Source organism: Scomber japonicus, chromosome 22 (genome assembly GCF_027409825.1).
Source record: "Scomber japonicus isolate fScoJap1 chromosome 22, fScoJap1.pri, whole genome shotgun sequence".
Classification (NCBI taxonomy): Eukaryota; Metazoa; Chordata; class Actinopteri; order Scombriformes; family Scombridae; genus Scomber; species Scomber japonicus.
In genome coordinates this window covers 21371992-21388539 of record NC_070599.1, presented here as the reverse complement: position 1 = coordinate 21388539, position 16548 = coordinate 21371992, and the positions used below count along the sequence as shown (strand labels likewise).

The 16548-nt window shown below is 37.8% G+C and overlaps 2 protein-coding genes across 2 annotated transcripts; one reads left to right on the top strand and one right to left on the bottom strand.

Moving 5' to 3' along the window:
• tmem185 (transmembrane protein 185) lies at positions 1-6116 on the top strand. The gene is made up of 7 exons (XM_053343791.1): positions 1-164; positions 1076-1252; positions 1735-1942; positions 2098-2181; positions 2563-2739; positions 3698-3821; positions 4534-6116. The coding sequence occupies exons 1-7, from the start codon at positions 127-129 to the stop codon at positions 4782-4784; spliced, it is 1059 nt and encodes a 352-aa protein (XP_053199766.1). The 5' UTR covers positions 1-126; the 3' UTR covers positions 4785-6116.
• A 2366-nt stretch (positions 6117-8482) lies between these two features.
• Positions 8483-16548, bottom strand: mus81 (MUS81 structure-specific endonuclease subunit). Its single transcript, XM_053343805.1, has 17 exons — positions 16508-16548; positions 16221-16375; positions 15353-15482; positions 14897-14982; positions 14440-14586; positions 14212-14292; positions 14026-14114; positions 12432-12632; positions 12179-12349; positions 11921-12048; positions 11307-11419; positions 11029-11148; positions 10737-10832; positions 9983-10111; positions 9718-9821; positions 8809-8892; positions 8483-8708 (listed from the first exon to the last, which is right to left on the bottom strand). Exons 2-17 carry the CDS (start codon positions 16359-16361, stop codon positions 8642-8644), a joined length of 1887 nt encoding a protein of 628 aa, XP_053199780.1. The 5' UTR covers positions 16362-16375; positions 16508-16548; the 3' UTR covers positions 8483-8641.

Below are 16548 nucleotides of genomic sequence, written 5' to 3'. Positions count from 1 at the left end.
ACCAAAACACGGGGCTAGCATGAAACCTCACATCACTCCAACACCACCGGCATTATTATTACGTGTAGCATGTTAACTAGCAGGTGAATAACCGGGACACTAATGGTAGCTATCTAACACAACACCATGAATTTAAGGGGACTCTTTCAGGACTTCAATCCCAGGTAACGTTGGTAACCATTTACTACTTTAGCATTAGCATTGGTTAGCATGGTTAGACTTTTATTTTACGACAAACGCCATTAAAAATGTGTCAGTTAAGTGTGGATATATATACTGTATTTACTTGGTATTTGGCAGACAGTGTAAGCTTGTTAATAACTCTTAAATTAGGCATTAATGTGGACATGAGGTAACTCATGGCTCTGCAAGGCCTGGCTAACATGCCAGCTAAACTATCGCTTTACGGCATTTCTGCTTTATTTACCAATTTATAATCACATGTTTTCTGTTACTGTACTTCACATGAGGAGGCGAGACAACTTTTTTTATTTCGTTTATATGTTAAATTGCCTTATAAATGTGTAGTATCAATCAAAAGCTCCCTTTTCAAATATATAAAGGACAAATTCACAGTTTTTTATTGCCAAAATCCCTGATTTTGTTATTGTAATTTCATATCAGCTCATTAGGGAAACGCACAGAGGGAATGTGATGCTTGTGTTTCTATAGTAGTTTAGTATAGTATAGTAGTTGTGTGTCTATTTGCAGTAGATTTGTGTCTCATTGCAGTAGATTTCTGTCTTTCTGCAGTAGTTTTGTGTTTCTTTGTAGTAGTTTTGTGCTTTTCTTTAGTAGTTTTGTGTCTCTCTCTAATAGTTTTGTCTCTTGAATCTTGTGTTGTAGACAAAACAGGAGTTACTTTTTTACTATTAAAATAATAATTAGTTGCAGCCTAAATGCAGTTTCCTTCAAATATCTGTTACTGATTAAAACTTTAAATATTAAAACACACACACACACACACACTTTATTTCTATTTGTATTAACCATTAAAATCTTCTCTCTTTCTCTCTCTCTCTCTCTCTCTCTCTGTCTCTCTCTCTCTCTCTGTTTTTCTCCTCTCCTGTTGCAGTAAGTTCCTGATCTACTCGTGCCTGCTGCTGTTCTCCGTGTTGCTGTCACTGAGGCTGGATGGAGTCATCCAGTGGAGCTACTGGGCCGTGTTCACCCCAATATGGCTGTGGAAACTCTTGGTCATCATCGGGGCCTCTGTGGGAACTGGAGTCTGGGCACACAACCCCCAGTACAGGTAGGCTCATTTAAAAACAATTCAATAAGACACACCGTTGATATATTTTTTGGTCTTATACACCAATAAATCCTTCCTTTCTTCCTTCTGTCCTTCCTTCCTTTCTTCCATCTGTCCTTCCTTCCTTTCTTCCTTCTATCCTTCCTTCCATCTGTCCTTCCTTCCTTTCTTCCTTCTGTCCTTCCTTCCTTCCTTCTGTCTGTCCATCGTTCACTATCTCTCTTTCCTACCCTTCTTCCCTCCTTCCTTTTGCCTGTCTTTCCTTCCTTCCTTCCTTCCTTCCTTCCTTCCTTCCATCTTTTTAATGATCCGGCCCACATGAGATCAAATTGGTCTGTATGTGGCCCTTTAATGAAAATGAGTTTGACTCCTCTGGTGTAGAATATGATAAAAAAAAGCCAGGACGTCTCCGCAGCACCACAACATTTTAATTTAAAGTTTAAATTTAAACTTTATTTTGCTCTCCGTGTGTCCTCTCTTAGGGCCGAAGGGGAGACATGTGTGGAGTTCAAGGCCATGCTGATCGCGGTTGGGCTCCACGTCCTGCTGCTGATGTTCGAGGTGTTGGTGTGCGACCGAGTGGCGAGGGGAAACTACTTCTGGCTCCTCGTCTTCATGCCTCTCTTCTTCGTGTCGCCCGTCTCTGTAGCAGCGTGCGTCTGGGGCTTCAGACACGACCGCTCCCTCGAGGTACGTTTGAAAGAGCTCAGGTTTGTTTTAGTTTGTGACACAGAAAGCAGAAAGGTTACATATGTTTGATTTCTTTAGCTCAAAATTGAATTATCTAGAGGAAAAAAAGATGATAATTGATATGCCTGTCTTTCTCTTCCTCTCCTCCTCCTCAGCTGGAGGTGTTGTGCTCAGTAAACATCCTCCAGTTCATCTTCATCGCTCTGAGGCTCGACAGGATCATCAACTGGCCCTGGCTGGTGAGATATACACACAAATTAAACTCTATTATTCATAGGGTTGCAAAGGGGTGGAAAATTTCTGGTAAATTTCCATGGGAAGTAAAGCTGGGGAATTTTGGAAATATTCCAAATTGGAAACTTTCCATGGGAATTATGGGAATTTATGGCAATTGAGGGTATGAAGGTATCATATCTAAGCAAAAATGATTGCAAAATAATACAATTAAAACAGATTTATTTAGAAGTTGAACAATCAAACAGAACAAAAATTGTATTATATTTAAATTTTTTTATATATTTGGTTATTAGCTTTATTTTATTGTATTTTTTTAAATGTATGTATTTGTAAAGAAAATTGATTGTCAGGAACTAAACCGTGTGTAAAAATTGTGTGTGTAGGTGGTGTGTGTCCCACTCTGGATCCTGATGTCCTTCCTGTGCCTTGTCGTCCTCTACTACATCATCTGGTCGGTCCTCTTCCTCCGCTCCATCGACATCATCGCCGAGCAACGGCGGACTCACATCACCATGGCGATCAGCTGGATGACCATCGTGGTGCCCCTCCTCACCTTCGAGGTGAGTCGTCATTATTAAGACTTTGATATTGTTTGTGTGTTGTCAGATACAAAGAGTTTAAACTTTCACATTAAAAGCATCTCATGATTCCTCCTTATCCAATTAGAGTCGCTCGTTAACCAATTAGAGAGGAGAAAAGTTAATTACATGCTGAATTATTATATTTCCTGTCTTTTAAGCCTCTGTAACAATTTTTATTCCCTCTTATTCTATTTTAGCTTCATTTTATTTTCATTTTTAACCCTTTTAATCATATTTAAATGTATTTTATTTTGCCACTTGTTGCTTTTTATATCCTGTCATTGAGGCATTTTATATATTATATATTTTTTTATATAAAGCACTTTGAATTGAAATATGCTATACAAATGAACTTGTTTTTGCCTAATACAGATTATAATTGTAGTTACTTTAATGTTAAACATTTATCCTCAAACTTACATTTCCTTTGAAATTAAATAAGAAAAGTTGAATCTAAAGTAGGTCTGCCCCCTACTGGTAGAAAACATGTACTGTCCCTTTTTAAACACCAATGTAAACTGCATACAGGATGATTTGGTAATTATTTAAGATTCAAAAGGCTTCATCATGTAAGATAAAATGAAAAAAACCCTCACAAAAAGAGTCTGTGCAAGAGTATAAACTTAAAGATCAAATAAGGATCCTTTATTAGTCCCATGATGGAGAAAGTTACAGTCTTACAGAAGCGAAGTGGCTGGCTAAAAATAGGAAAGGGCATCAATAAAAAGAACTAATAAAAGAAAAATAATACTAAAAAATATAGTTAAAAAAACATTATGTACAAGAGTCTGACTTGTAAATCTAACAATGTTTATTGGCATCATTTAAAAAGGCTTTTATCCTCATTGTTTAACCATTTTGTGTTTACTTGTTTTATTTTGAAGGAAGTTAAAGCTCTTAAAAATCTAATGTAACACTGCTGCCTTCTTCTCTTCAGATCCTTCTGGTGCACAAACTCGACGGCCACAACAGTCTGAGCTACGTGTGTGTGTTCGTGCCTCTGTGGCTCTCGCTGCTCACGCTCATGGCTACAACGTTTGGTCAGAAAGGAGGAAACCACTGTGAGTATTTAACGTCGATAATGTGCTGCTGAATATTATCTCCACTGCTGTGATTTTATATTAAATACATCACAATGTTCCTTAATAGTTTTCTCTTAATATGGCAGTTTTAAAACCTTTTAATTTACAGTATTTATCAACACATTTGTATATTTTGCATTGATTTTTACTCATTCTTCTATCATGTAGAAAGATTTATATGCCCTATCTCTCAATTGTAGTGCAGCAACTTAACTTTATTTATATTGTAGATTAATCAGCTGATTATCTTATTAATTAATCAACAATTTGTGATGATAGATATCCAATTCCCTATCAGTTGAGAGAAAAGGAGAATGAATCATTTTTGCTGTTAAAATGACATTTATTCCAGATTTAAATGCATTTAATTCAACTAATTGATTAATTTAGAGCTGCAACGATTAGTGGATTACTATTAAATTAATTGCCGACTATTTTGACTATTAATTAGATTTTTTAGATTTTTTAGTTTTGTCTTTTAAAGCTTTTTTTTCTGGTTTATTTAGGTTGTATTTTGGCAATATTAGAGCTAAATTTAAACTCTGAATCAATAATAATTCAAAGACATGCTACCTCTCATTTAATCTGAGTAGCAAGGTGTCCAAATTTGTGTGAGTACTTTTTCTTTTAGCTCGGAGACCAACCAAAAAGTAGCCGAAAATTAAAAAATAACATCTCGATCTCTCCTCAGGGTGGTTCGGCATCCGTAAGGACTTCTGCCACTTCCTTTTGGAGCTCCTCCCCTTCCTGCGCGAGTACGGCAACGTCTCCTACGACCTCCAACGCAGCGACGACCCCGAGGCTGCCGAGGACCTACCCGTCCCCGAGCCGCCCCCGAAAATCGCCCCCATGTTCCACAAGAAGACGGGCGTGGTGATCACGCAGAGCCCCGGGAAATACTTCGTCCCGCCGCCAAAACTCTGCATCGACATGCCCGACTAACCGCCGCCGACACACGCTGCTGCTGTTCCTGAGTCAGGAAGCCAAAAAAAAAAGAAAAACAGCAGAGGACGTTTTGAGGGTTTTATTGTTTTTAAAACCTGCTGTCCTGTGAAGGATTTTGGGGGGTCGCCTCATCTGGACTCTGCATCAGCCAGAGGTGACAAATTAGAGCCAATGTGATGACAGATGACCTCCTCCTCCTCCTCCTCTTCCTCCCCCCTTCCCTAAATCTATCAAACTTTAGCAGACTTTGTTGTGTCACCTGCCTACTCCAAATTTTATCCCTTTTTTTGGGGGGAGGGGGGGGGTTAAAAAAAAAACTGACCACAAATCGTCTCATGATAAACATTTGAGTCGACACGACTGACAAGAGCTGGATCTTGCTCTGGACTTTTAAAATATCTTGACTCTGTAAGACAGCAGGTAGATCTCTGCTTTAGGTTCAAACGAGCGTCCATCAGAAAAAAAAGAAAAAAAAGAGTGACGCCCGTCCTTTTTCTTCGTGTTGGGGGACCATCGGAGAAACCTCTCTAGCTTGAATTCAGGATCGGTGTAACCCTGTTGCTCCTGTTCTCACTCTGGACCACGCAGGTGGAGAAAGACGAGGGTGTGTGTGCGTGTACGCGCACGGTTTAAAGGAAAAGTTTGGATTTTTCCTCGTCTTTGTACAACACTCATTTAAGCCTATGTGTACTTTAAGCTACTGGTCTCTGTTTTCCTTCCTCTTCTATATATCGGCCGTGAAGCGATGACACTTCCCCCCCCTCTGTCCTCCCTTTCTTTCACCTCCTCTTATATTGGAGCTGGTTTAAAGGAGGAATCATCAAAAAAAAGGCCTTGAGGAACAATTACAGCCACCAGTAACAGCTGTAAATGTACAATCGGCATCGGAGTATTGTTTTTTTTTAAACACTTGAAAAAATCTTCACCTGTCCTTTAAAAAAAACAGAATAATGGAAATGGCACTTTGTTAACTTCTTCCAAGAGTAGTCCTGTCTTTTTTTTCTTTTTTTTTGTATTACTGATCATTATTATTATTATTATTATTATTTTGTAAATAACAGAAGTTAGGGACCAGAGTGGAGATGGCAGGATTTAAAAAAAAAAAAAGGTAAGAGGCAGACCTGGAAAAAAACAAGCAGTTAAAACAACAAACAAAAAAAAGTAATTGCAATCATTCTGTCCCGTTTTAAGGGTTAGGATTAGTGCAAGTGATCTACAATCATTATATAACATCAATACATCATTAAACAAAGTTTGTAAAACACAATAGAGTCCTTTTTTAATTGGCTTTTTTTTTCTTTCCTCCTTTTCTTTTTATCTGAACTTCCTTCCAAACATAATCTGACAGTATGCAGCCGGTACTGTACCGGCTCTCTGTAGCAGCTCCCAATGTGGGACTCAAAGCTCATGTGTAGACTTTTGATGTGATTTAGCAGCTTTCACGTTATTCTGGTTGTAGAGAAGAAGAAGAAAAAATAATGAAGACGATTCCTGGTTTTTTTTAGGAGGAAGAGGAGGGTTGGACGTGTTTTACCATCAGTTTTGCTGCGTCTTATTTTCCAGCTACGAGTCGTCAAATCTTACACATATCCGCTTTGACTTGATGAAACAGCAATGAAAAAAATAAAAGTTGCAAGTATATTTTTATTTAGATATGATGAGTAGAGAGAGTATAACTCCTGATACCCCCCCCCTTATATTTGTGTGTGCACATCGCCAGATCCTCAAGTGTATCGACGTACTCCGAAAAAAAGCAATTTAAACATTCATCCCTACTTCTTTTTTTTGTCTGGTTTTTTTTTGACAACCTGATCGCTGGATTGTCCGGATTCCTGTGTGTAACTTTGTTTTCTACATATTGTCTTTTTCCCCCCTCATTAAATCGGTCTGATTTACTCATTACTCTCCATTTATGCTGCAAGTTGAGCAACTCTGTTTTTCTTCTTCAGACGTCGCTTTTTCTTAAAAAAAAAAGAAGAGTTTATTTATTTTAGAAGTATACTAAGAAGAGAAAAAGATCCACTCTCAAATTGTTTGGTTGATTTTTTTATTTCTTCTTCTTGTATGACCATTGATCATTGTTATTTAAATGATTAGGATTGTACGGGATTGACAATCGTTTGCTGGATTATCTCGGATTAAAACTCAACAAATGCTGATATATGATCGTGTGTGTTTCAAGAAGAAAACTCACATCGACCGGTGGACGTTATTCATCTCATTTCGGCGTCTGAAAAGTGAGCATTGATAAAGAAATGTATCAAGATAATAACTTAATTTTTTATTTGTAGAGCATCTTTCATAGGCTATACAAGAAATGTAGCTCAGTGCTTTACAACAAACATGACATAGGCCTACAAATCCTTCACATTAAAGTTGGAGACTTAAAAGTAGCATAAACCTTAAAGAAACAGTAATATGAGATGGGAAATAAAAGTAGTAATAATTAAAGATAGTTTTAAAAAAAATAAAGCATATAGTAAAAGTAGCTATGTGTGTATATATGACAACAACTGCACTATTTTTGGTACCTAATAGAACACCAAACTAAAGACTTGAGGCTGTTTATCAAAAGTGTTTCATCTATCTAGTGATGAACATATTTATTTTTAAATTGAGTAACAGTTGGTAGTTTGCAGCCTGGAGTCAAAGCATTACGACACTTTGCTGATTTAATATGACAGGGAAGTTTAAAAACGTCTTTGGTGTGGATTAAATGGATATTTAATGGAGCCTTTCCCGTTTGAGATCACCCATGAGAGAGGCGGGGAATAGACGGGGCTTTGACACGGGTGGTGTTGGGATTTGATGAGGGGGCAATGAAGCAATGACAGCAGAGACAGGTGATTAAACATAGAGAAAGAGTCAGAAGGTGGTTGGTCTAAAAGACATATTTGTCGGTTTATCAATCATTCAATCTTACACCTTTTTTTCAATGATGGTGGAAGCTCTTTATGCACTTCTTTCGGAGGCGGTCAAGAAGGTAACATTAAAGTCTTTTGGGGGGTTTACAATTAAATTTATATTAGGAATCTTCCACATTCTGGTCCTTTCATTATTGCCTTTACATAGCCTATATTATCTCTTGCTTGAGCTTGTATCTCTTTAAGTCCGGGAGATTTCCTTTCACGTTGTTTACAATGACCACTTTATGCTATACTTTAACTGCTGAGTGGACAGTTATATAAATCTCTTAACCAAGGAGATAAGAAAGCACGAGCACTCTGAGCTAATGGACAAAGAGGTCAGTTTAATTTCCTGCACAAGCCTCCCTTGAACATCAGACAGTTCTTGGGTGATCAATTGTCTCAAGTTACCTCTTGAGGGGCAAACACTGATTCACGATCCGCCGTGCCAGATCTTTGTTAGGTGTTGTTTAAAATTGAGTTACTTATGTTCGATGTCAAGTTGAATTGTTTCTCTGAAAACTGATGCTGATATACTGCAGAACTGAGTATTTGTTAAATAAAGAATCATTTATAACAATTTCTGATAGTCTTAAATACTTGCCACTACGTCTAAAACAACCACAAGAAATCCTATAAGTGACAATCTAACATTTATATTAAGACAGCCAAATACAATTAAAAAATAATAAACTTTATTGAGGCATTAGTGATAATTAAACACATTTTCGTGTTTTTTCTTCTTAGTACATCCATGGTTTTCACTGGAAATATTTTACAGTAAACAAAATATAACAGCATCTTTATATTTACATTAATATGTAAAGAACAATTCTTTAAAGCTTATTCAAGTAAAGGTGAAACTGGAAATTAATGGTGTTCACATTATGAAGTTAAATCCATCTGTGAGAAATATAAATATTACATTAGCATGATGACTGTTTTCCGCTATGACAGCGATCCCTGAGTACAGTACAGCTGATAAACTGTTCTGCTCAGAGCTGGACCCAAATTTCTGAAAAACAAAAGACAGAAAAAATAAACAAAATTAACTACAGTAATTCCTGATACTGTCATTGAGTAGGCACACCTGCAAACAACAAATGCTTTTTTACCTCTTGAGCTTCCCGTATCGGATGGACGAGAGAAGTTTCTCTTTCTCGGCTTCACTTACACACCGTTCGTAGGCCGTCAGAAGGCTGAGATTAAAGAAGAAAACTTTAAAATATGTATATTATGTCTCTTACATTAGCTTTGGGGTCATATTTTTATTGATATTACACACACACACACAGACACACATTTGTTTTGTTCGGAGATGTTTTTTTGGTGCTACAGTGACATCTAGTGGCCGAATGTGTGTACTGCAACTCCAATATCCTCTTACTTTACAGCCATTAAACTTTGTGTCTTAAAGTTTTAATTTGACATTTACATTATATTCACAATCTTTGTAAACAAGGAATGCCTTAAATCAGTTACATTTTACTTTATATCCAACTTTTTATCATTTATAAGCAGTATCTAAACATTTAACACGTTTATAACATACTATAATGTAGTTAAAAGCAGGACATTTTTAAGGGTTTATTAATGACCAGTATTTGTCTGTGATTATTACTTCTCCTATGAAGACCTATTTTAAATTATCACAACTGTATTTTTCCTACATGGTCATTATGTTTACTCACCAGCCTCCGTGTATGAGGAGGAGTTATAGTTCCTGACAAATTCATTTATAAAAACCTTTATTACAGTGTGTTATGAGCCATTTATTAAATGTTTGTATACTACTTATAGATGCTTAAATTGGGGGAATTAAAGTGAAGAGCTACTCTTTCTTTCTTGGTGAAAGTGTTTTCTTTTTCTATTTAATTTATATTTTAAAAAAATCTGTATCGGCACAAAACCACTTCCTGTTGCACCAGAGTGAAGACCTACAAGATCTATCAGAGTAAAAGATAAACAGGAAATTATAAAAAGGAGGTATTGAGTAAGAAAATGTGCTATAATGTGTCTGTCACCTGTGTGGCGTGCTGTACTGCTCCAGTATAGCAGCGGCCTTGTCTCCAGACAAACCGCTAATCTGCATCAACTGTCTGGCGAACACTTCTCTGACAGTTTGACACTAAAAAAACACAGGAAACGGAGGTTAACACCTTCACACACACATACACACAAAATAAACAGATTTAGGTCCCATAATGTCTTTCTTTTTTAACATTTCTGATCCTTGCATTCAGTTTTTAATGTTTGAATTCAAAATGCTGCACAAATACATGCACATACCTTGTTCTTGATTGCACCGTGGTTGAACTCGGCAAAAGAAATGAGAGAGCAAGAAGGGAGTCCTGTCCCCTCCTCATCACTTCCTCCATCACCCTCCAGCTCTCTGGAGCGACAGATCAGCGTCCGGTTCTGAAATAACATTTTGGTTTTGTTAAAAGGGCTAAAAACAAAGTGTAAATAGATGAAGAAGTGATAATGCTGCTTTCTGGATGAGGTTATTTCTAGATGAAGGTAAAGACTAAAATAAGTAAACCAAGAAGGAAACTGTAGCATTTTTCACACAAAGCTTTCATAATCTTAAATATAAATGATGTGTTTTGATCAGCTGATCCAAGAGAAAAATGGACCTTGTATGTTTAGTCTGTCATAGGCTACTTTTGGGGACAAATTTCAGACTTAAGACTAGTCAGTTGGGGACAAAAGCTGGTTTTTGGGTCAGTGGTTTAGGTAGAGTCTCCAAGAAATGTAAGTCTATGTAATGTCCCCAAAAATGACCTAGGACACTGTGTGAATCAGATATTCAGATAAATTGTGTGGGGACTCACCTTCTTTATGGGTACAAAAAGCAAGTCCTTTTAATGTCAATCATCAATTTCAGGTTGGAGAATTGTTTTAAAGTGTTAATTTAGGGTTATATTAGGTTTAGGCATGTAGTGGTTATAGTTAGTTAGGATAAGTCACAATTGTGTGTGTGTGTGTGTGTGTGTGTGTGTGTGTGTGTGTGTGTGTGTGTGTGTGTGTGTGTATGTTTTACCAGGTACAGCTTAGTGAGGTATCGTGTCATGATGGTGAGGTAGGCCGCCGACTCCCGCACATCCTGGACTCTCTTCACAAAGAAGCCATCGACCACCTAACACACAAACAGACATAAATGATACACACACACATACTAACACACGTAATTAAGACAGTTACTGTAATTCCTACTATATTTGAGCTGATTGGGTTAATTCCAGTATACCTGTGTTAACTCAGTCCAATAATAATCACCTATAAATATCGCTCAGGCTCTTGTGTTGTCCAAAGTTCAATGTGTGTACTCGTACCTGTGTGTTGACGATGGCCTGCTGTAGTGTAGTTTCAGGTAAACTCAGGTGGGAAGCAGCCGTCCCACACTCCTCTACCAGATAGACCGGCTTACGAAGACCGCACCTCTTCAGCCGAAACTGACGGAGAGAAAATGGGACGAGAAAAACTTCAGATTATTGTTAATTTCCTGAACATTTAACAGTTTTGTTTAGTTATGAATTATTCAAGAACAAATATCAAATAATCGCTGACTTCACATCGATATTTTAAGATTTATAGAGTAAAGTTGATCAACCTTTTGTTCCCTGAAGCGTCCGTCAATTATGCTACCACACAAGTCGTCCATCCTCTTCCTCTCAATGATGTAATCGAGGACGAGCTCCCGGCCTTCTGGTGCTCGCAGCTGACCTGATCAGAGAAAGGACAACAAGATAAAGAGCAAGATTATAAATTATACTCACTTACTGTGGATAGTTGGGCAGCATCCAGAGACGAGAAGACGCCAAACACATATTGATTGAGTTTGAGGGTGAAATTTTACATTAAATCTCTCACAAATCAAATTCAAGCTGGAATTAAAAGATGAAAGCTAGACATGACTTAAAGAAGTGAGGAAAATGATGATGAAACCATTCTTGATAGAAAGCAACAATGGGTATAAATTACAGAGATTATATTTAATTATGTTCAATAACTTCATTTATGTCATGTCTTCTTTTGGAAGCTGAAAAAAAAGGTTGAATATATTGAAACTTGAAGGCAAAATGTGTAAAGTCATGCTTTAAAGTGTTTGTTTTATGTAAATGTCAGTACAAGTCTCCCCATTCTGGAGCACTTTTCACATAGGTCTAGACTGACTAGACTCTGGGTCTGTTCATTTACTTTCTTTGGGTTTTTGACTCTCATTACCTGGAACAGGTGTGACCTTTTCCCGAGCCACCCACAGGAAGTCTCCAACGTTTAGCTTCCTGACATCGAAGTTCACTCCGTTTCTCTGCAGCTCTTTGACGAGCTCCTGCTTCCGATGGCTGCTGCCGCTGCACGAACGAATCAAAGTAAAGATGTTACTGACAAAATCTGGAGGAAGAGACATGAATACAGCTACAACGTCTTAGCTTAATATTAAGTTATTTAATTCATTCAGACGTTCAGACTGTGTCATCTCACCCAGTCGTCTCAATGAAGTCAACACAGAGTAAGATCTCGTAGGTTCCAGGTAGGAGACGTGCTCCATTCGACTTCCCGCTTGTCGCCTGTGAATCCTGGTGCTTCCCTGATGAAACCACCTGATCTTCGCTCCTCGGCTGGGCGACACAGACCGGTCTCTCCTCTGCAGGACTGTGAGGAGGAAGATAATTTGTTTTGGTCCAAGAAGAAGAGGAAGAGTAGGAAATACTTCTCTCATTTCGTGTGAACTCACTGTATTTTGTCCTGCTCTTCATCGTCCTCATTATCGCTAGCGGTAAGGTCCACAACTCCGGGGCCGCCTTCCTCTTCCACCTCGTCCTCCCCGCCTTCACTCCTGCCCTCCTCTCTGTCCCCATCTGGACCTTCTTTAGTCCCTTCTTCTGCTGACTCGAGTCGTTCAGCCAAAGCCGAACCTTCGTCTGTCAGAGAATACCTGAGAGAAAACAGATAATAAGATTAATTATCTATTTGATTGGCTTGATTGTTGTGGATGTATGCAAACCAGAGTTCAATTCTTATATATAAGAAGTTAAAGTTATAATCCTTTTAATATTTCATGTGATAGACTTGGTTCCTGCTGTTTTGTCAGTTTTTAATGTGCAGCAGTAACTGTAGGAAATGTTTGCATTAGCGGTAACTTGATACAGCTCTAGCAAACCATTAGCAGAGTGAAAGTAAACGGTGATGCTGAGATAAAAGATAAGACATACATTACAGAAATATGAAACTGTACTCCACAAAAGAGTGAAAGCTACTGTATGGAGAGGCAACTGATATAGTGAACATATTCAGGATTACAACTTGTCTTGTTTTCGTCAAAGCAGTTAGCTAAGTTTAGGAACCTTGATTACAACAACAGGCTTTGCTTTATGATGTCTGCCTCTTTTTATTAATATTATCAACGCAACATTTATGCTGCTTTCTTTTCCAGCTCAGTTATAGAAAAGTAGTTGAAATAGTGGTTGCAACTTCTTGTTTGCTTGGTCAACTAACGAGCTAATCTAGCAAAATAATGATGTTAACGTTAATCTACAACTACAAATAAATGATATAGAGTATGTTTTTCCTCGTGGTACTACGCTCCAAGCAGACAACTCAACTCATTATCAGCCTTTCGAAGCAAAAATATCGCAGCTTTACCACTCACAAAAATCATGTGACCAGCCTGAACGAAGCCTTGTTACGTCACACTCGTATCAGAGAGGGGCCGAGCTGGTTTTGAATACTTCTCAAGTTCTTCTCAATCTGCCACAATAACTAATATCAAAGCTGCAAAGACCCTCCTGTTGTTTTCCTGTCGATCATACAACTTTTGTCCTCCCTCTGTTTTGATTTGACTGTTTATAAAGCATAAAGGTATAAATTATCATCCAATTCTGTTAGATCTTTTTAGCTAACTTCATTTCAACTTATTTCCACAGGATTTATATAGAAGTTTTTGGAAATTACAGTCAATAGGCCTCATTTAAATTAAACTATACCTCATTTTTGAGTTAACACCTGGGTCAAAATTGACTAGAGGACAACAGGATGACTAAAAAAAAAGATCTGTTTTTAATAATATAGATTTTATTGAACAATATTATAATTAAGAAAGCAGTGATGCCACTTTTATTCTGACTGTTTCATCACAGTCTCAGATCTAATTAAGCTGTACAATAGTTATCCAGCAGGTGTCGCCATTTTAACTGCATCAAATGCTTCAAAACTTCAAAACCTTCATATCGATTCAGTGTTTTCAGTCCCAATCAATCAGATGTCTTAATAAATCAAAAACAAGACACACATTAATTAATAATAAGAAGAGAACAGTGTCTTCTTCGTACCTTGCAGGATTGTGGGTCTTTATCACCAGGTTCTTCTGGATCAGAGTGCTGACTGAAGACCAGGCGGTGTACTTACTGCCGAGATCTGGCTACAAGCAGAGAAAAACCCCCGATAAAAACAGTTTACGTTAAATTACCTGCTTTATAAGAGGACACAGACTGAGCAGCTGATGATACTTTACGTACCACACTGAAGGATTTATCACAGAGACGTTGGGCTTCAGTTTGTAGCTCCATCTTAAACATATAACCTTTACTACCTGGGGTCTGAAGAGAGAGAGAGAGAGAGAATGAATATAATACAGTTATAATTACTGAAGCCACAATTCAATACAAGGATTATTTATTAAAGCTTCCACTGATTCATCTGTAGCCGTTGACTGTATTGACAGCGTGTGATGGAGGAAGACGCACCTGTGATTGTCTGTAAAGAGTGAGGAGGACAGCATAACCTCCAGACCTCTTCTGGGGGACGTACTCCCTCTTCTTCTTCCTCCCTCCTCCTCCTTCACCTCCTCCTCCTCCTCCTTTCTCCTTCCCTTGATTCCCTGCAACATTTTTCTACAAAGAATGACAATTAAATGTTCACGATCACACGATGTAATCCACAAAATGTGTTTCACTTTCCTCTCATCGCTGAATGAAATCAGTCCTCTAGGCGTTAATATTTAGCACATTTGCTCTTTGATTAGTGACTCTTCATGGAGGGAAATCCTGATTATTTTACCACTAACATCAACCATAAGAGTTAATAATGATAATAAAAAACAATATATGTATCTAGTGTTGCTTTCAATGGGGGAAAACGGACACTTAACTATTAAATCGACTGTGGTACTGCCATTAAAACCAGCTTTAACCTCATATTTACCTTCCTGGAGGGAGCCAGGTTGTTGTTGTCTAGTCTGCCAGGAGGGGGCGCTCCTTCGGGGAGAGAGTGAATAGGAGCGTTTGAACCTGGAAGAAAAAAAGACAAATGAGCTGTTATAATTGCTTGTGTAATGTGATTATTTCAACAGATTTAAAGACTACTTTGCTATTAAAATTTACCAAATTGGAAGAATCTATTTGTGAAACTTTGTGCTTTCATTTTCAATTTTACCTCTCAATCCATTAACTTTTTATCATTTCTCTTCAGGCTCACTGTAACTTGAGTGTTTTGCATAATAAGTACAGTATCAATAGTTAAGTACACCACAGCCAAACTCAAATAGACAAAAACAACACAATACCTTAAATCTAAATAGATCATGCTTAAATCTATTAACCCAGACATGTCTTCATTCATTCATTCATTCATCCATCCATCCATCCATCTGTTCCTCACCTTTCTCTCTGTAGTATCGTTGCAGTTTTTCATCCAGTATTTTACAGATCCCGTCTCCAAAGTTCTGGAGGATCTTTGCCTCTTTGGCGTTTTGGAGCGGCAGTGGATACTTATTCAAAGAGCTGATCGCCTGAGAAAAAAGATAAAAACACAAACAAATGATTTAGGTTTCTGATCTTCCTGTGGACATTCAACTTAAACATAACAGACTTTCAATATGATTCAGACTTAGAGGGTAAATCAGTGGGCTTGGACACATTTTGTCAGTATCTCTTACCAGAGTAAACCCGAATGACACACATAGCTGCAAAAATGCCTTCATTATTATCAAGACATCTCAGGCTGTTATTTTATATTGATGGTTTAGTAAAGGTATAATATATATTACATATATATACCATATATTATTTATAGATTATTATGCAATGGTTTTACTAGTCCGGCCCATTTGAGATCAAATTGGGCTGTAGGCTATGTGACCCCTGAACTAAAATCCATCTATCCATCTATCTATCTATCTATCTATCTATCTATCTATCTGCCATTGGATCCCCCCAATTCTTACATTCTTTTCTTTTAAGTAGCTTTTGAAAACTCACTTTTATCATGAGGCTTTTTTGAAATAATATTCATTGGTGTATTTTATTATACGATCATTAATCATATTAGAGCCTGGCAGATATTGACCTATCACAGATGTATTGGTGTATCTTTTATATTTATATTGTTATATAGGGAGGATTTAATGCATATTTGATTTGATTTGTATTGGATCCATATGTAAGTAAGGTAAACAAGTCAGAATTGCTAAAAGAAAGTGTCCCACATTACTAATCTACCCTATAAGCTACAGTGTGATCTTCTTCACCTTCTGGTATGTGTACTGGATCTTCAGTCCTTTCTCTTTGGCCTGGTCCCGGAGCTCAGTGAGCCACTGGAGGAACAGCGGGTTTGGGCAGGAGGGCAAGGCGCGTTTCCGACCCAGCCGGACCGACTCCGGAGCGGGCATCCCTTTATATCTGTCTGCAGAGACTTTATTTAACATTTAGCTTGTGTTAAACCGTGCACCGACAAGTTATACAGTTTATGCATGAGTGTAAAGGTTGTAAAGTGTTATTAGGAGGAAACAGGGATGCATGTGTGGGTCATGTTTACCTGAGGATGTTCTGCAGTAGAGACACTTTACTGCCGCCTTG